At 50.9% G+C, this 20,863-nt stretch overlaps 1 protein-coding gene across 1 annotated transcript in view; it reads left to right on the forward strand.

Annotated features, from left to right (window-relative positions):
- Positions 1 to 501: 501 nt before the first annotated feature.
- Positions 502 to 20,863, forward strand: part of CACNA1H (calcium channel, voltage-dependent, T type, alpha 1H subunit) — a gene marked incomplete at its 3' end in the record, with an annotated part of 563,591 nt that continues 543,229 nt past the window's right edge. Inside the window, exon 1 of the mRNA XM_015409183.1 lies at positions 502 to 657. Within this exon, the coding sequence (XP_015264669.1) occupies positions 502 to 657 (156 nt within the window). The remainder of the gene's footprint in view (positions 658 to 20,863) is intronic.

Raw genomic sequence — 20,863 nt, forward strand, 5'->3', positions numbered from 1 at the left:
CACTGTGTGAGACAAGATGCTGGACTAGATGGACCCTCACTGGTCTGATCCAGCAGGGCTCTTCTGAGGTTCTTCTCAGGGGAAGGCCTCGGCCTCTCTGCCCTGTTGCTGGCCCTCCAGATGAACCGGTCGGCCACTGTGTGAGACGGGAGGCTGGACTAGATGGACCCTCATTGCTCTGATCCAGCAGGGCTCTTCTGAGGTTCTTCTCAGGGGAAGGCCTCAGCCTCTCTGCCCTGTGGTTGGCCCTCCAGAGGAACCGGTCAGCCACTGTGTGAGACGGGATGCTGGACGGGATGGACCTTCACTGGTCTGATCCAGCAGGGCTCTTCTGAGGTTCTTCTCAGGGGAAGGTGTCAGCCTCTGTGCCCTGTTGTCGGCCCTTCAGTGGTTGGCCACTGCATGAAATAGGCCACCTTTTTAGCGGCTACCATCCCGATATTACCAAAGGTTCATTGGCTGTCCTCTGCTAGAATGCCTTCTTGCCAACTTTTTGAAAACATGACAGAAGAAAAGCCAGTCAAAGGTTCTCCTGCAGAGGCGTCGCTGAAGCCCACGAGCATGGTGAAGGACCGCAGTCCTGTCTACTTTAAATTCTGCTCCAAGATCTTTGGAGTTTCTGCCTGGAAATGCCAGGGACTACCTGAGATCTTGCAGGTACGAACCGCTGGCCTCTCCTACTCCTCGCCCCTTTTTGCCTTCAAGTGGCAGCTGATGTCTGGGGGACCCTGTCTGGTTTTCAAGGCCAGAGAGGTTCAGAGGTGGCTTCCCATTGCCTGGGTCTGCATCATGGCCCTGGGCTTCCTTGGTGGTCTCCCTAACCAGGTACCAACCAGGGCCAACCCTGCTTCGCTTCCAGGGTTTGGAAGCCTGGGCCATCCAGGTCAGGGCAGAAACAAACAGAGGTGGTCTTCCATCGCCTGCCTCTGCGTAGCGACCCTGGGCTACCTTGGTGGTCTCCCATCCAAGTACTAACCAGGACTGACCCTGCTTAGCTTTTGAGATCTGAAGAGATCTGGCTAGCTAGGAACATCCAAGGCAGGGTAGAGACAAACAGAGGTGGTTCGCCCTTGCCTGCCTCTGCGTAGCAACCTTGGGCTGCCTTGGTGGTCTCCCATCCAAGTACTAACCAGGGCCAACTCTCCTTAGCATCTGAGATCTGACGAGATTGGGCTTGCCTGGGCCATCCAGGTCAGGGCAAGAGGTGTTTAGAGGCAGTTTGCCATCGCCTGCCTCTGCGTAGCAACCCTAATTTCTTTGGCGGTCTCCCATCCAAGTACTAACCAGGGCCAACTCTCCTTAGCATCTGAGATCTGACGAGATTGGGCTTGCCTGGGCCATCCAGGTCAGGGCAAGAGACGAACACGGGTGGCTCACCATTGCCGTCCTCTGCGTAGCAACCCTAATTTCTTTGGCGGTCTCCCATCCAAGAGCTAACCAGGGCTGACCCTGCTTAGCTGTCAAGACCTGATGAGACCCAGGCTAGCCCTCCAGGTCAAGGCAGATACAAACAAAAGTGGTTAGCAAATGCCTGCCTCTGCATAGCAACCCTAGACTTCCTTGGTGGTCTCCTGTCCAAGTACTAACCAGGGCCGACCCTGCTTGGCATCTGAGATCTGATGAGATCTGGCTAGCTAAGAACATCCAAGTCAGGGTAGAGACGAACAGAGGTCGTTTTGCCATTGCCTGCCTCTGCGTAGCAACCCTAGACTTCCTTGGTGGTCTCCTGTCCAAGTACTAACCAGGGCCGACCCTGCTTAGCATCTGAGATCTGGCTAGCTAGGAACATCCAAGTCAGGGTAGAGACGAACAGAGGTGGTTTGTCCTTGCCTGCCTCTGCGTAGCAACCCTGGGCTTCCTTGGTGGTCTCCCATCCAGTGGTCCAACCGAGTACTAACCAGGGCCAATCTTGCTTAGCTTCTGAGATCTGCCAAGATCAGGCTAGCCCGGGCCATCCAGATCAGCCTCCTGTCCCCAAATATCAACCCCTGGAGATTACAATCCTTGGGCAGCATGAAGATGCCTTGGGGGGGGGGGATACTAGAGAGCTGCTATGGGGGCTTTCACATCAAAGTCGAGTGCTGCCATGGTTATTTGGAAAGCAGCAATGGAGAGGCAGGTGGTTGCTAAGCAATCCCAGATTCCAATGGAGGCCTCCCTCTGCAAAGGGGGCTTCCTATTGGCTCAGGGCTGCTCGCTCTCTTCCTCTGTGAAATGCTCAGTGTAGGAGTGGGCGGAGAAAGTGAGCAAAGTAGATCTAGGTGTGCTGATAGAAGGTGTTGTCAAGTTGCAGCCGACTTCTGGCAACCCCGCAGTGTCTTCAAGGCAAGAGACGTCCAGAGGTGGTTCACCATTGCCTGCCTCTGCATAGGAGCCCTGGACTTCCTTGGTGGTCTCCCATCCAAATACTAAACAGGGCTGGTAGACCCTGCTTAGCTTCTGAGACATGACAAGATCGGGCTAGCCTGGGCCATCCAGTTCAGGGCAGAGACAAACGGAGGTGGTTTTGCCATCGCCTGCCTCTGCATAGCAACCTCGGACTTTCTTGGTGGTCTCCAATCCAAATACTAACCAGGAACGACCAAGATTTCATCAGGTCAGGCTAACCTGGGCCATTCAGGTCAAAGCTAGATCTAAGTCTAATTTTGTTGTTCAGTCGCACAGTCGAGTCCGACTCTTCGTGACCCCATGAACCAGATCACGCCAGGCCCTCCTGTCTTCCACCGTCCTCTGAAGTTGGCTCAATTTCATGTTCGTTGCATCGATGACACTGTCTAACCATCTCATCCTTTGCTGTTCCCATCTTCTTTGACCTTCAGTCTTTCCCAGCATCAGGGTCTTCTCCAGGGAGTGCTCCCTTCTCATTGGGTGGCCAAAGTCTTTGAGCTTCAGTTTCATTATCTGGCCGGGCCAATATTAAAAACCTAGCTGAACCTTATAATATACAAAATTATGGCCCTGGTCACACGGGCCAGATAACGGGGGGGGAGGCATGGCTTTTTGCACCGGCGCACTTTGACCCGCACGAGCACAATCAGACGCGACGGTGGGGAATCAGGGTTTTGTTTCGTTGGCATGCATTTCTGGCGCACTTCAATGCAGCGAGGGGAGCGCGCTGGAGCGATCAGACGGAGGACGTCCGCCTGCGGCCCATTGCAAGCATTAGATAGTGGACTTTCTCCGGTACCTTTTAACTCCGGATCTTTGGCTGGACACGACGGGTTGGCAACGGGTGCGCGACGCTTGCCAGATGTGCCCGTTGGATTGCACCCGTAAAACCCGCCCATCATCCGTGAGTATCCCATAGCAACTTCTGCGTGTGATCAGGGCCTATATATATATTTTTAGAAAGACAGTTAAAAACAAATAAGGGCCCCGTGAAAGCCTCGTTAAGAAGTTCAGGTGGCCAAGACACATGACCTGACGCGTTTCCAGCCTATTGGGGCCTTCTTCAGAGGTCAAACAATATTGAGGTGCACGTAACTTTAATACATATTACAATAAGATAACCAATAATAAGTGAATATTGGACCAAGAAAAGGAAGGTTAAGCAGCCAGATCTATAGACACAAGACAAAAATGTTTGTGAGGCCTCAAAAGATGGAAGTCATGTGCCTGGTGCCAAATGCACAGTTGCTGAATTAGAACATCTTCCAATTTAGGTCCAAAAAGGACCTGGGTGGCTCTCTAAGTCAGAGCTAGAGTGTCCTCAAGCAAGCTAGAGTATCTTTATCTCTAGATAAACTGATGAAAACCCCTGGTGCCTGGACATAAACCACGCTGAACAGCTTAAGAACAACTGCAGAGTGCCGAAAAGTCTATGAATTTTCTGCATGCTGAGAGGCAAAGAGAGAACGTATCTATTCCTGGATTTTCACAAACGAGGATCGCACTTACTAATCAGCAGGGGTCATTTCGTAGAAAAAGAGGTGCAGGGGCTCATTAGCATAGCTCATTAGCATAACTTATTTGCATATGCCACACCCCCTGACATCACCAGAAGAGTGTCAGAAGGCAACACCCACCGCTGAGGCTCCACTGGACTGTTTAGGGTTGCTAGCTATTGGGGGGGGGGGAACGTGCAGATCTGTCCTCGCAGAGGAGGGAGAGTTTGTACCGGAATAAAACTTGGTCTTAAAGGTGCCACTGGACTGTTTTGGACCGGGGGGCCAGGGGGGGGCTCTGCAACTTACCTGGCTGCTTCTTGCTCTGACTGAGGGCTGCTGGGAGCAGGGGGTGGGGTTTGTTGCATGTGCCCGCCCCCTTGCCTCTTTACTGCCGGAGCTCCGCTCCTGTACGCTCTTGCAGGAAATGACCCCTGCTAATCAGGCTCTGCAGGAATTTCTGACTTCTCTGGGAATGCAGGTGTTAGATACGAGACTCGAGGCAGCAGGTGGACAGTGATAACAGCTTTATTGAACATGAAGTCAGAAGAACCAGAACGAGACAAATCAATGGAGCAACAGGCTCCTTTTAAACAGTCAGGGCTTGGCAAGCCAAGCCCACATGTCAGATGAGATCCAATCAGAAACTGTACATAAAGACCAATCACTTTGCTTCCCTCCAGAACTTTCCTTGCTCTGATAGGTCGGTTTACAATACCTTGCTTAGACTCAAGCTCATACATTCATACATTCTGTTCCAGGTAACGGTGATACAGGACCAAACTAGTGGTCATTCTGCATTCCGTCTGTTCCACCCGAACACTAAATTCCAAAAGCTCGAGCTGACGACACGTTTATTGATAGCTGTTGAAGGAACAGATATCTTTTTATTGATTCTTCCTGCTACAGCTTTGCTTCTCTGAAGTCCTTTACTGGAAGATACAAGCTTGAACTCGACGGTCCGTCTGTATCAAATCAGAGAAGAGGATCTTCGCTGGAGTATACGTGCGCAGAGCTTCCCCCTTTTGGATAGAACATTTGTTCCCACTGGTTTCCCTGGGATATGGAATTTTGAGAGCGACAGTGAAAGCAACCAGGAAGTCCTTGGCATTGAGAGTCTGGAGAACGATGTGGAAGAAGAAGAAGAAGAAGAAGAAGAAGAAGAAGAAGAAGAAGAAGAAGAAGAAGAAGAAGAAGAAGAAGAAGAAGAGGAGGAGGAGGAGGAGGAGGAGGAGGAGGAAGAGGAGGAAGAAGAAGAGGAGGAAGAAGAGGAGGAGGAAGAGGAGGAAGAGGAGGAAGAAGAGGAAGAAGAGGAAGAAGGAAGAAGGAAGAAGGAGGAAGGAGGAAGGAAGAAGAAGAAGAAGAAGAATGGATATATACCCCGCCCTTCACTACCCAAAGGTGTCTCAGAGCAGCTTACAAACTCTTTTCCCTTCCCCTCCCCAAAACAAACACCCTGGGAGGTAGGCGGGGCTGAGAGAGCTCTGGCAGAAACTGCTCTTTTTCAAGAACAGCTGTTATCAGAACTATGGCTTGTCCAAGGTCATCCAGCAGGTGCAAGTGGAGGAGTGGGGAATCAAACCCGGTTCTCCCAGATTAGAGTCCGCGCACTTCACCACTACACCAAATGTGGCTGAAGGTTGGGAGAAGAATGTGAACATGTGATGCTTATACTGCTTATACTGACCCTCCGACTCTTCATCTGTCGAGGTCATTTTTGTCTGTGCAGCCTGGCAGCAGATCTCCGGGGTCTAAAATGGAGATTTTTCACATCACCTCCTACCTGATCCTTTTAACAGGAGATGCTGCTGGGGATTGAACCTGAGACCTTCTGCATGTCAAGCAGAGGCCACTGAACCACAGCCCATTCCTGAAGGAAGCCTTCAGTCAGATCTTTGGTTTATAAGGGTTGGTATTGTCTCACTCAGACTGGCAGCAGCTCTCCAGGGTCTCAGGTGGAGGTCTTTCACATCCCCTACCACCTTGTCCTTTTTTAACTGGGGATGCTGACAATGATTGAAAACCTGGGACCTTCTGCATGCAAAGCAGACGCTCTACCACTGAGCCACAGTCCATTCCTGAAGGAAGCCTTCGTCTACCAAGGTCAGTATTGTCTACTCAGAATGGCAGCAGCTCTCCAGGTACTCAGACAGAGGTCTTTCCCATCACCCCCTGCCTGGTCCTTTGAACTGGAGATGCCGGGGATTGAACCTGGGACCTTCTGCCTGCCAAGCTGATGATCTGCCACTGAGCCACAGCCCCTCTTGACAGCTCTCCAGGGTCTCAGGCAGAGGTCTTTCCCATCACCTCCTGCCTGGTCCTTTGAACTGGAGATGCCGGGGATTGAACCTGGGACCTCCTGCCTGCCAAGCTGAAGATCTGCCACTGAGCCACAGCCCCTCTTGACAGCTCTCCAGGGTCTCAGGCAAAGAAACATCTTTCCCATCACCTCCTGCCTGGTCCTTTGAACTCCAGGGATGGAACCTGGGACCTTCTGCCTGCCAAGCTGAAGATCTGCCACTGAGCCACGGCCCCTCTTGACAGCTCTCCAGGGTCTACTGATCTTTGGCTCCCACCTGAATGGAGCTACTGTCTGCCAAGTCACATCTTTGGTCTATCAAAGTCAGTCTTGTCTGTTCAGACTGGCAGTGACTCTCCAGGGTCTCAGGCAGAGGTCTTTCATATTAGCTCCTACCCAATTCTTTTCACTGGAGATGCTGGGAATTAAACCTGGGACCTCCTTGGGGGAGGGTTTCAGACGACAAAACTACAACAGAAAATATAGGAAAGGGAACTACATCTAGGGAATAAAGAACAAAGACCCACAACTATCCAAAAACCCAAGAGTAGGAGATCATACATCGGCTTAACACCATGCTATTTTCAAAAAGCTACTAATAATACAATGAATTTAGTCGGTTATGCTAGATTAATTATCGTTTAACCATCCCTTTAACTGTTTAAAGAAATTCCCAGAGCATCCCCAAGTTATTTCAACATTTTTTCAGGCACAAATCAGAGTCCTTCAGCCCTTATTTATTCTTATCTTTTCTAATCCTCAGTTTATAAGGGCTTTTGGGGGCATTCGCCCCCTTTTCAGAGGGGGATTCCTTTTCCAAAGACTGTGTGAGACAGGATGCTGGGCTAGGTTGACCCTCACTGGTCTGATCCAGCAGGGCTCTTCTGAGGTTCTTCTCAGGGGAAGGCCTCGGCCTCTCTGCCCTGTTGTTGGCCCTCCAGAGGAACTGGTTGGCCCCTGTGTGAGACGGGATGCTGGACTAGAGGGACCCTCACTGGTCTGATCCAGCAGGGCTCTTCTGAGGTTCTTCTCAGGGGAAGGCCTCGGCCTCTCTGCCCTGTTGTTGGCCCTCCAGAGGAACTGGTTGGCCCCTGTGTGAGACGGGAGGCTGGACTGGAGGGACCCTCCCTGGTCTGACCCAGCAGGGCTCTTCTGAGGTTCTCCTCAGGGGAAGGCCTCGGCCTCTGTGCCCTGTTGCTGGCCCTCCAGAGGGACTGGCTGGCCCCTGTGTGAGACGGGATGCTGGACTAGAGGGACCCTCACTGGTCTGATCCAGCAGGGCTCTTCTGAGGTTCTTCTCAGGGGAAGGCCTCGGCCTCTCTGCCCTGTTGTTGGCCCTCCAGAGGAACTGGTTGGCCCCTGTGTGAGACGGGAGGCTGGACTGGAGGGACCCTCCCTGGTCTGACCCAGCAGGGCTCTTCTGAGGTTCTCCTCAGGGGAAGGCCTCGGCCTCTGTGCCCTGTTGCTGGCCCTCCAGAGGGACTGGCTGGCCCCTGTGTGAGACGGGATGCTGGACTAGAGGGACCCTCACTGGTCTGATCCAGCAGGGCTCTTCTGAGGTTCTTCTCAGGGGAAGGCCTCGGCCTCTCTGCCCTGTTGTTGGCCCTCCAGAGGAACTGGTTGGCCCCTGTGTGAGACGGGAGGCTGGACTGGAGGGACCCTCCCTGGTCTGACCCAGCAGGGCTCTTCTGAGGTTCTCCTCAGGGGAAGGCCTCGGCCTCTGTGCCCTGTTGCTGGCCCTCCAGAGGGACTGGCTGGCCCCTGTGTGAGACGGGATGCTGGACTAGAGGGACCCTCACTGGTCTGATCCAGCAGGGCTCTTCTGAGGTTCTTCTCAGGGGAAGGCCTCGGCCTCTCTGCCCTGTTGTTGGCCCTCCAGAGGAACTGGTTGGCCCCTGTGTGAGACGGGAGGCTGGACTGGAGGGACCCTCCCTGGTCTGACCCAGCAGGGCTCTTCTGAGGTTCTCCTCAGGGGAAGGCCTCGGCCTCTGTGCCCTGTTGCTGGCCCTCCAGAGGGACTGGCTGGCCCCTGTGTGAGACGGGATGCTGGACTAGAGGGACCCTCACTGGTCTGATCCAGCAGGGCTCTTCTGAGGTTCTTCTCAGGGGAAGGCCTCGGCCTCTCTGCCCTGTTGTTGGCCCTCCAGAGGAACTGGTTGGCCCCTGTGTGAGACGGGAGGCTGGACTGGAGGGACCCTCCCTGGTCTGACCCAGCAGGGCTCTTCTGAGGTTCTCCTCAGGGGAAGGCCTCGGCCTCTGTGCCCTGTTGCTGGCCCTCCAGAGGGACTGGCTGGCCCCTGTGTGAGACGGGATGCTGGACTAGAGGGACCCTCACTGGTCTGATCCAGCAGGGCTCTTCTGAGGTTCTTCTCAGGGGAAGGCCTCGGCCTCTCTGCCCTGTTGTTGGCCCTCCAGAGGAACTGGTTGGCCCCTGTGTGAGACGGGAGGCTGGACTGGAGGGACCCTCCCTGGTCTGACCCAGCAGGGCTCTTCTGAGGTTCTCCTCAGGGGAAGGCCTCGGCCTCTGTGCCCTGTTGCTGGCCCTCCAGAGGGACTGGCTGGCCCCTGTGTGAGACGGGATGCTGGACTAGAGGGACCCTCACTGGTCTGATCCAGCAGGGCTCTTCTGAGGTTCTTCTCAGGGGAAGGCCTCGGCCTCTCTGCCCTGTTGTTGGCCCTCCAGAGGAACTGGTTGGCCCCTGTGTGAGACGGGAGGCTGGACTGGAGGGACCCTCCCTGGTCTGACCCAGCAGGGCTCTTCTGAGGTTCTCCTCAGGGGAAGGCCTCGGCCTCTGTGCCCTGTTGCTGGCCCTCCAGAGGGACTGGCTGGCCCCTGTGTGAGACGGGATGCTGGACTAGAGGGACCCTCACTGGTCTGATCCAGCAGGGCTCTTCTGAGGTTCTTCTCAGGGGAAGGCCTCGGCCTCTCTGCCCTGTTGTTGGCCCTCCAGAGGAACTGGTTGGCCCCTGTGTGAGACGGGAGGCTGGACTGGAGGGACCCTCCCTGGTCTGACCCAGCAGGGCTCTTCTGAGGTTCTCCTCAGGGGAAGGCCTCGGCCTCTGTGCCCTGTTGCTGGCCCTCCAGAGGGACTGGCTGGCCCCTGTGTGAGACGGGATGCTGGACTAGAGGGACCCTCACTGGTCTGATCCAGCAGGGCTCTTCTGAGGTTCTTCTCAGGGGAAGGCCTCGGCCTCTCTGCCCTGTTGTTGGCCCTCCAGAGGAACTGGTTGGCCCCTGTGTGAGACGGGAGGCTGGACTGGAGGGACCCTCCCTGGTCTGACCCAGCAGGGCTCTTCTGAGGTTCTCCTCAGGGGAAGGCCTCGGCCTCTGTGCCCTGTTGCTGGCCCTCCAGAGGGACTGGCTGGCCCCTGTGTGAGACGGGATGCTGGACTAGAGGGACCCTCACTGGTCTGATCCAGCAGGGCTCTTCTGAGGTTCTTCTCAGGGGAAGGCCTCGGCCTCTCTGCCCTGTTGTTGGCCCTCCAGAGGAACTGGTTGGCCACTGTGTGATCCAGCAGGGCTCTTCTGATGCTCTCATGAGCCATTGCAAACACACATTAGAACAACTTTCCCCCTCACAACCAAAGTCAAAGCTCAGCATTCTCACCTCTCTGAGCCCGCTCTTAAGATTTCCATTTGTCTGAACATCAGCAGAAGGCTGCATGGCTTTTGCCATGTACTCACACGGTCTCTCGGGAGGCTGTGTCTGGAGGCTTGCACGCATTTTAGTAGATGGGGTTGCTCCCTCTGAAGAAGAGCAGATTAGAGATGGTCGAGTGGAAGGAGAACAGCTGTCACATCCCAGTCCTGACCTCCACAGCGCAGATCAGCTCATGGCTGTCAGGTAGCCCTGTCATAGGTCTGGAATGTGGAGGGGTGACCTCCCCTTTTCTGTCTCAGCTCTCCCTGGCTCACCGACTGTTTGCTGTCTTATGCTTGACCTTGTAGATGCTCCAGCTGCAGGTTTTCTCGGCTGGGAAAGTTAACGGCTTTTGCTTTGCCTGCTTGCTTTGCCCACGTGCACGAGATGTATCAATTGGCTCATGCTTACCAGGGGAGATGTTTGATTCTAGTATAAGTCAGAGGCCCTCGTATTGGCGGCCATTCCTGACACAAGCTGCACACGTGTTTCTAGTTCTGGATTTACCAATAAACAGTTATCTTCTCATGAAGCTCTGTGTTGAGTAACTTGACTAAGGGCCCTGACAACGGCACAACTCAGAAGACTTTAAGGGAATGCACACTCCTCAAATGCACTGACATCCTCCTCAATAGCAGCTCCACCTGCAAGCTACACCAGTCTATTTGGCACAGGGCTCCCGACCACAGCCCCGCCCCAGCCAGCCAAGTGTACGTGGGCTCTGGAGCCTGTTGAAGAAAGAGGAGGGGCAGGAGGAGGAGGAGATTAGATTTATACCACACCCTTATCAGATATCAGGTGCTAAGTAGGGTCGTCCTTGGTCAGTAGTTGGATAGAAGACCACCAAGGAAGTCCAGGGTTGGTACGCAGAGTCAAGCAATGGCAGAACCACCTCTGTTTGTCTCTTCCCTGACTGGAATGTTCCCAGCTAGCCCAGTCTCAACAGATCTCAGAAGCTAAGCAGGGTCAGCCCTGGTTAGTCCTTGGATGGGAGGCCACCAAGGAAGTCTAAGGCTGCTATGCAGAGGCAGGCAACGGCAATCCACCTCTGAATAGCTCTTGCTATTCTAATATAAATAATAATTATATAAATATAATAATAATATAGTATAAATTATGATGATGATATCTGGATGGGAGACCACCAAGGAAGTCCAGGGTTGCTACGCAGAGGCAGGCAATGGCAAACCACCTCTGTTTGTCTCTTGCCTGGAAAACCCCACGGGGTCACCTGAAGTCAGCTGTGAGTTGAGGGCATGTTCCACCACCTGAGGTCCCCTGGAACTGCCCAACATGTAGAAGACCCTGGGAACTTACAGAAAAGCTTTGGTCCACAGAGGGCACAACTGGGGTGCTGAGAACTTTGAGGGAGACCTGCTCTCCAGCTGAACTTCTCCACTGCAGAAGTTGAGTCCCCCCCCCACCTGGATAGTCTTGATGGTTTGGGTTGATGCTCAACTTGTGTGCTGCGCCAAGCAGATGTGTGCCTGCTTGTGAGCCATTCATATTCTAGTATCAATATTTTTATTACATGTGTTTGGCGGGAATGGGGTGTTGTCAAACTCGCTTTCCATTGTATTGCTCGCTTGCCATAGAAGTTGGGAGGGGGATCAAGAGAGTGTGAATTTCAAATGCTTTTGCTTTTAGATGCTTTGAAGTAGACTGTTGCTTATCATGCCTGGGAACATCCACCGGCCTTCAGCTTACATGGCCTGGCTTTTGTCTGCGTCCTTGGGGGGGAATGTCACCACGGTGGGAACACTGAGCCGTTGGTTTTGGCGGGTGGAAATCCTGGGGGGGATTGGCTCCTAGCCTTTTAGGGTCCCTGTTTGAACCTTGTATATCTATTGCTTTCACGCTTCCATTTTCAGTTCTAACACAGCCACCGTACAGGCTGGATCCTATCAATGTCTCAATAAACTTTGCATTCTTCTGAATGAGTGTTGTTGGGAACTGATTTCTCCAAGACTCTGACAGGTATCTAGTCTGTCTGTTTGCTTGTTTTACTTCACCTTATACCCTGCCTTTTGCCCCAGTGTGGGTCCTAAAGCGGCTTATGTCATTCTCCTCACCCCCATTTTATCCTCACAACAACCTTGTGAGGGAGATGAGGCTGAGAGCTGGTGACTGGCCCGAGGTCACCCAGAGAGCTTCCATGGTAGAGTGGGGATTCAAACCTGGGTCTCCCAGATCCTCTAATCCAGGGATCCTCAATACGGTGCCTGTGGGCACCACAGAGCCCACCAACACCTTTTCTGGTGCCCACCAAGTGTTTTAAGAAAGTTGGAGGGGGCCAGGTGAGGCATTTGCCCTGCAAAGCTTCTGATTGACCATTGGAGATTTGATTGGCTGTGGAGATATTTTTTTAAAATGTTGCTCTGGCAGCAGCTGCCACCACAGCACGAGGCTCTTCTTCACCGTGTGACTGAAGATAAGCTGTGGCAGCCATTTTGGGGCTGGCTCCGCCTCCGTTGGCAGCCATTTTGTTGCAGCCATTTTGGGGCTGGCGGCACCCACCACACAATGTCAGAATTCCAAAGGTTCTCGCAGGCTTAAAGAGGTCAGGGACCCCTGCTCTAACCGCTACACCAGTGTTTGAGTTGCTGAAGCAGCATAATTTTCTCTCTCTCTCAGAATATTCCAAAGTTTGAGTCAGGAAACCACCAAAAAGGGCATCTCTGCTTAGAGCATCCCCTAACAGCCAGTCCCAGTGGCAGTTGTGGTAAGTGAAGTTGACACCTGTCTCCGCCTTAACAGGAGAGAAGAAATTTAAAATAACAGATGTGTCATGGATGAAGTGAGAACCCTGGGACCTCCGTTCCAGAAAGCGGAGGAATTGGAGAGAGTTATAATCTTTTAAATTCATTTAGCGTTAACCTATTCTTGTGGAGAAGGAAAGGGCAGGAGTGAGGCAACAGGTTGTCTGCTGAGACCTTACAAATTTGACGTCACGTGGTGAGAATGTCAATGTTCCGCCTGAAAAACTGCAAAGACTTGAACTACGTTCAAAGGCAGCCATTGGGTTTGTTTCTTTCCCTCTCCTTGCTAAACACTGGGAGGTTTTGAGGGTGGTTCCTGGGGAGGGCAGAGTTTGTAGAAGATGTGAGGATATTCCTAGCCACACTCTAGGGATTTCCCCTGATCTCTATGGTAAAGACCATATAGACATGGGGAAATTCCTAGAGTGTCGCTATAGAGGCCATTTTTTTCCTTCCTCTCCTCCATTTCTCAAGGGCAGGAGATTGGGGCTGAGGGCAGAGGTTTGTCTGCTACATTCAGGCAAACAACGAGCCTTAAGATGTCAAGATGTGGAAGAAGAAGAGAATGGATTTATACCCAACCCTTCACTACCCAAAGGAGTCTCAGAGCGGCTTACAAACTCCTGTCCCTTCCCCTCCCCACAAGAGACACCCTGTGAGGTAGGCGGGGCTAAGAGAGCTCTTTCAAGAACTGCCTTTTCAAGGACAGCTCTTGTCAAACTATGGCTTGCCCAAGGCCATCCAGCAGCTGCAAGTGGAGGAGTGGGGAATCAAACGTGGTTCTCCCAGATTAGAGTCCGCACACTCAACCATGACACCAAACTGGCTACACCCAACAGTGCAACATCACAACTTAACTCATTAATTCAACCTGCAAAGCAAAAGTTCCCCTTGAGTTGAAAGTTTTCAATTTTTTAAAAAATAAATAAATTAAGAGCATTAAAATATCGGCATTTATCAGGGATGGGTTTCCAACAAAGGCATCCGAGGGAGTCTTCGCTTAGTAACCAGCTATGTTGAATGTCACCATTTCAACTGCTTTCCTTGAGTCGGGTAACACAACAGATATATTTGGACACAATCACAGCCTTGTGCCTTTGGTAGCTGGTGCGTTCACCAGCTCACACACCACAGATTTTGTTTTGTTGTTGCTAGAACATTTACAGGACATTTTGGCTCTCAAGGCCCGTGCAGACAAAGGGAAGTGAAGTCTACTTTCTCTCTTACCTTCTCCAAGGGAACAAAGTTTTTGAGACCTTGTTAGATCATAGAATCGTAGAATGTTAGAGTTGGGACCTTGCAGATCATCTAGTCCAACCCCCTGCACTCTGCAGGAGCATCGCCGAAAGATAGCCCTACATACCTACAACATTCCCGAAAGATGGTCGTCCAGCCTCCGCTCGAAAACGTCCAGCGAAGGAGCCTCCACCACCTCCCGAGGCAGACTGTTCCACTGCTCAACCACTCCTACAGTTAGGAAGTTTCTCCTGATATTTAGCTGGTAACAACTCCCTTGTAATTTCCACCCATTAGATCTAGTCTTGCAATCTGGAGCAAGAGAGAATAGACCTGCTCCATCTTCTACATGACAGCCCTTCAGATACTTGAAGACTGCAATCATGTCCCCTCTAAACCTTCTCTTTCCCAGGCTAAACAGACTCAACTCTTTCAGCCTTTCCTCGTAAGACTTGAATTCCAACCCTCTCACCATCCTTGTTACCCTCTTCTGGACACGCTCGAGCTTGTCAACATCCTTCCTCAAATGTGGTGCCCAAAACTGGACACAGGACTCTAGGTGAGGCCTGACCATAGCAGTATAGAGCAGAACTACCACCTCCCGTGATCTGCACACAATGCTTCTGTGAATGCATCCTAAGATTGCATTAGCTTTCTTGGGAATATTGGGAAGCAAGATAAGTTGGGCGAGCCATAGGTCCTTTCCGCCCTTGGATCTCATCCCTGGTTTTATCAGAGTTCAACTCGGGACACGATACCTTGCATTTATCCCTGGTTATGACAGCATCCGTTTATCCCGGGACAAGTGTGGGGCAAAACCGGGGTGACCTCAATGTAATGTGGAAACAAAAAATATCCGGAGATAATTACAGGGGTGAACTCAAGTGTTGTGTAGAATGTAAGTTTGGGGACAGGGTTGAACCAGGACTTAAGGTCTGGTGTGGAATCACTCTATAGTGAGATGAAGTTAGTGTGAGTTTTCTTTGTGTTAGTCTATATCCAGGCTTTGGTATTTCTGTATAAAAGTAAGTCTGCCCTCTTGGCTCACATCACAATCTCAGTAGTGGGGAAAGAATGCCTGTCCAATCCCTCTGCTCCACAAAGGAGGGTTTTGATGGGCTGTAAAATGAAAAAGATTGAAGGTCAGAGAAGACGGGGACGGCAAAGGATGAGATGGTTAGACAGTGTCATCGATGCAACAAACATGAAATTGAGCCAACTTCAGAGGACGGCGGAAGACAGGAAGGCCTGGCGGGAGCTGGTCCATGGGGTCGCGAAGAGTCGGACTCGACTGTGCGACTGAACAACAACAACCAAATGCATTCCGTGCACCTCAGCATCTAGTCATGCCGGCAGGGGTCATTTCCTGCAGGAGCGCACAGGAGCAGAGCTCCGGCAGTAAAGAGCCTAGGGGGCGGGAACATGCAACAAGCCCCACCCCCTGCTCCCAGCAGCCCTCAGTCAGGGCAAGAAGCAGCCAGGTAAACTGCAGAGCCCCCTCGTCCCCCTGGTCCAAAACAGTCCAGTGGCACCTTTAAGACCAAGTTTTATTCAGGTACAAGCTCTCCCTCCTCTGCGAGGACAGATCTGCACGTCCCTCCCCCAATAGCTAGCAATCCAAAACAGTCCAGTGGTTGTTGCCTTCTGACACACTTCCGGTGATGTCAGGGGGTGTGACATATGCAAATAAGTTATGCTAATGAGCTATGCTAATGAGCTCCTGCACCTCTTTTTCTGCAAAATGACCCCTGCGTACCGGCCACATGAACATGGAGATGTCTTCAGACAGTACTGGCTCTTTGGCTTGGAAACGGAGATGAGCACCACACCCCTAGAGTTGGCTCCGACTGGCTTTCGAGCAAGGGAAACCTTTACCTTTACTTTAAAATGAAGATCTTTCCTCCGTTCTGTCTACAGTTTGGCCAGAAGGACGTGTTAGGTGAGAGAGATTCAATCCCTGAGATTTTCTTTTGGCTGGAAGGATCCCTTAGTTGAGGGATTCAGTCCCTGAGGTTTTTGTTTGGCAGGAAAAATCCCTTGGCTGAAGGACACAGTCCCTCGAACATTCCATGCCCACGGGTTGGGGGTCTGGTTGTCTGCTCTGGGTTGGAAAATCCCTAGGCATTTTGGGGGTGGAGCCTGAGTGTAGTATGAATGGGAATATAAAGATTTTCATATATAGGTTTTTCCTTCTTGATTGTTCATATTCACATCTCTCTGGTTTTTATAGATTTATTTTTAAGTAATATTTTATTAGGATGTTAGAAAGGCCTGTTATATAGAAGGCTTTTCTCTTGTAGGTCTGATATTGTCAGCAACATAATAGGTACAAAGTTCATGATTCTGTAGTTCTTAGGGCAAACCTTTCAATGTCTGGGTCAGATAGGATTTTAGTCTCGTATCAGTAATGAATACTTTTGTTTGGGGAAGAACAAGCTTTAGCCGATATGCCTTAGGTCATGTCAAGTAAATATGTGACGCCATTGCATAGACACACCTTTCTTACATTTGACCAATAAGGAGATTTTAATGAAAATGTTGTTTAAGTTTTTGTAACCAATTATGCCTTTTGAATATTATTCCCATGATGATGGTATGATGATGTCATTTTAAGTATTTAACTTTATGTATTTCCTGAATCTGTTCAGAATATGCTCAAGAAGAAGATGAAGAAGAAAAAGAAGAAAGTTGTCAATTTCTGGTTAACTATTTGGTCTAATTGTTTTCCTATTAATTGTGGCATGTTTCCTAATTATGCTGAGAAGAAAGCAATCAGTTTTGATGGGTCCTTTGGCCTAACTGTTTTCCATATTTCATTACAATAAAATACAAGAACTTCCTGCTCATTTGACTTCATTTTTGACATGGAATCTAATATGTACAACATGAGGAGGGTGGGGTTTGGGGAAGAGAGGGACTTCAACGGGGTCTAATGCCACTGAGTCCACCTTCCAAAGTGGCCATTTTCTCCAGGGGAACGGATCCCTCTCACCTGGTGATCGGTTGTAATCCCAGGAGATCTCCAGCCACCACCTGGAAGTTCCAAACAACAAGGGGGGGGAGACTAGTGTCACAGGAGTCCCAAATAGACACATTCCACTAGTAGAAAACGCCCATCAAAGATTCCCAAAGCAATATATTAAACAATTATAAAGTTGGTGGTGTCACAACAACAACACGCTTCAGTTTGCCAGCTGTGTGAGTGGAACTGTGAAGAGATTTACACAGCCCCACTTACACAGCCGGCAAACTGAAGAAGTCGAAGGAAACGCATCTTCCGAGTATCTAGAACGGGCGTCTTTGCAAAGGCTGTTTGGACAATGTTATGACTACGTGGACTCGTCCTATCAAGTTACCCTGACTCCATGGGCTTTATGTCTTATCTTCAAAGGAGGAAATATTGCATCTTATGCCTTATTATATTACAGGATGCATTAATGTTGTTGTCGTGACACCACCAACGTTATAATTGTTTAATATATTATTTTGGCAATCTTTGATGGTGTTTTCTACTAGGGGAATTTGTCTATTTGCGATCACCAGGAGGTTGGCAACCCTTTTTCGGGAATGAGAAGTTTGCTACAGAAGTGTGTTATGCATTTTCTTGTTGCTGCTGCTGCTGCTTTCAGAATGAGGACGCTTTTTTTCTCCTTCTGGCTGAAACTTGCAAAGGAGACTCTCTTTAGCAATATAGGTTCATGTCAAACGAAGGCGGCAGAATATTACCCACTGAAACCAATATAAGTGGCATGTATTGCTGCACTGCCCATTTTATGGTGACCTCAGATGTCCTTTTATTCAGCCTCTCCTACATAAAATTCTGGGAAGATTGGAGAAATGACACCCCTCCTTTCTTCTAGCTGACCTTGATCTTGGAACCTCAGGGACTGCGGCAGAATTCTGTGCACCCACCAGGGTCTACCAAGGTGCAGTGCTGGTTTAGTGTGCCATGTTTTCTAGTTTTGTATCATATTCTCTGTTGTATACAGGGATCATTTCCTGCCGGAGCGCGCCGGAGCGATGCTCTGACAGTAAGGAGCCCAGGGGCGCCCCGCTGCCATATGGGGAAGGGAAAGACAGACATTTTAAACATGCCTGGGTTCCCTGCCCGATCTTCTCTAGGTTCCCTGCAGAGCCAGTTTGGTGTAGTGGTTAAGTGCGCTGTTCTTGAAAAAGAGCAGTTTCTGTCAGAGCTCTGTCCGCCCCACCTACCTCACAGGGTGTCTGTTGTGGGGAGGGGAAGGGAAAGGAGATTGTCAGCCGCTCTGAGACTCCAAGTGAAGGGCGGGGTATAAATCCAATCTCCTCCTCCACCACCTCTTATTCTTCTTCTTCCTGCCCGCCCTGCCCTTGCCTTGTCCAGCCATCCCGCCATGGCTGATTGGCTGGGGAGGGGAAGGGGAGGCAGGCAGACCTGCCCCCTTTCCCCCCTGAGCGGAGAAACTCAGGGAAGTGGGGAGGATTTAAATGCCTTTCTTTCCCTTCTACAAATGGGGAAGGGAAAGAAAGGCGTTTTAAACATGCCTGGGTTCCCTGCCCAATCTTGAGAAAATCAGGTAGGGAACCCAGGTGTGCTTGCATGCATGCCCTTTGTCAGGGGTGTGTGGCATATGCAAATGAGCTATGCAAATGAGCTCCTGCACCTCTTTTTCTACAAAATGACCTCTGGTTGTGTGTGTGTGTGTGTGTGTGTGTGTGTGTGTGTGTGTGTGTATATATATAGTTTTAGAATTTAAAAAAACAGTCTTGTTTGCCTGTCTAGTTGTTTGATTTGGTATATCTGATTCTGCAGGTCTTTGGCTGTAAGAAACAGAACTAACATCTGAATCAAATGACACACACACACCCCAACAATAACAACCGGCATCATTCTGTTAAAGGATCAAAACCCAGCCTGGAGCATATAAAATGAGACAATGCCAGTAATGCACACAGACGTGCACACACTCACCCACAATTCTCTACACGTCCCTGCTAAATGGTAGCCAGTTTGATATGGCTGTAGATTTTGTTTGATTCGGGGGGGGGGACATATCACCGACTGAACTGGCTCTCTCTGTGACTCCTTTTTGAAAACTCTTCCCTGGGCAAATTCAGTCATGCCCCCAAACAGGCAATCGTCAGTGACATCTCTGAGAATTGGGTAAATTGGCAAGCAAATGCCTGGGGCCGTAGGTGGCCTCCTGTGGCGGTCCCGATACCTCCTCCTGCTAATTAATATTCCACGCCAAGAGTGCCAGAGATGCTCCGTATGAGCATTGCTTAATTAAAAATAGATTAATTCATCAACACAGGTATATTTTAATTAGATATGCCTCCATATGTTTCCAACTGTCATCTCCTGTTGGCGGAGGGAGGCGCAGACGATGCCTTTAAAAAAATCCCTCTGTGGATTCTTGATAACCTTTTTTCCCTCTGTGCATTTTCGTTAACATGTGAGACCTGATTTGAATGCACCCGATGGGGTGTTTTTTTAAGTATCAAATGCTTCCTTTCCCTCCCTTTGCCACATTTCTTCAGGGGCTGCGACTCGAGAAACACAAGCCAAAAGCTTCTTTTGAAAAGCATCGGTGTTCTCAAAGCGGGCCAGAGTGAGAAAGCATAGAAGTAGATAAACCAGCGTCATGGGTAGCATAGAAGAAAATAAACCGGCCTTTCTGCTCTCTGCTCTCTGCTACACTTTGGTGTACATAAGCGCTCCCAGGACAGCTGGCCAGAGTGTGGAACTGCCACTTTCCTTTCAACAGTGGTCAGGTTACCCAAGACGGTCGCTGGGATTTACCCAGGGTCATAAGAACATAAAAGAAGCCATGTTGGAGCAGGCCAGTGGCTCAACCAGTCCCACACTTTGTGTCACACAGTGGTCAAAACCCGGGAGCCATCAGCAGGGCCAGAACTCCAGAAGCCCTCCCATCGTTGCCCCCCAAATACCAAAAATACAGATTATCTCTGCCCCAGACATAAGAACATAAGAGAAGCCATGCTAGATCAGGCCAGTGGCCCCTCCAGTCCAACACTCTGTGTCACACAGTGGTCAAAACCCGGGAGCCATCAGCAGGGCCAGAACTCCAGAAGCCCTCCCATCGTTGCCCCCCAAATACCAAAAATACAGATTATCTCTGCCCCAGACATAAGAACATAAGAGAAGCCATGCTAGATCAGGCCAGTGGCCCATCCAGTCCAACACTCTGTGTCACACAGTAGCCAAAACCCAGGTGCTATCAGGAGGTCCACCAGCAGGGCCAGAACTCCAGAAGCCCTCCCCCTCTTGCCCCCCCCCAAGCACCAAGTGCATCACTGCCCTAGACAGAGTGTTCCCTCTAGAACTTGTGGCTAATAGCCACTAAAGGACCTCTGCTCCAGATGTTTCTCCAGCCCCCTTCTGAAACTGTCTATACTCATTGCTGCCACCACTTCTTGCCACAGTGAATTCCACATGGTTTCTCCATCCAAAGGAGGGGTTCACAACCTTTTCGAGCCGGCAGTCACATTTAGAATTCTGACACAGGGCACTGTCACAAAACAGCTGCCAGGGTGCATGGAACCAGCCTCAAAATGTCAGGGGACTGAGGTTATGCACAACTCTAACAGCCCATCTTCATTTCAAACAGAAGCTCTGTTTAACAGGGAGACTTTGATTCTTCACAGCCAAAGTCCTGCTGGGGGAAAGCCCCCACCCTCAGCCTTGTCCACTTCCGAAAAGCACTTGGTGGGCACCAGAAAAGGAGTTTGATTCCCCACTCCTCCTCCACATGCAGCTGCTGGTGTGACCTTGGGTCAGTCACAAGTTCTCTCTGAGCTGTTCTCTCAAGAGCAATCCTCGAAAGAACTCTCTCAGCCCCACCGACCTCCCAGGGTGTCTGTTGTGGGGAGGGGAAGGGAAAGGAGATTGTAAGCCACTCTGCGTCTCCTTCGGGTAGTGAAGGGCAGGGCAAAAATCCAATCTCCTCCTCCTCCTCCTCCTCCTCCTCTTCTTCTTCTTCTTCTTCTTCTTCTTCTCCGCTTCTAGCCCTCTCACATCCCTCTTCCCCCAACGCCCTTGCC

This window comes from Gekko japonicus, unplaced genomic scaffold (genome assembly GCF_001447785.1).
Source record: "Gekko japonicus isolate JY-2015 unplaced genomic scaffold, Gekko_japonicus_V1.1 scaffold103, whole genome shotgun sequence".
NCBI classification, from domain to species: Eukaryota; Metazoa; Chordata; class Lepidosauria; order Squamata; family Gekkonidae; genus Gekko; species Gekko japonicus.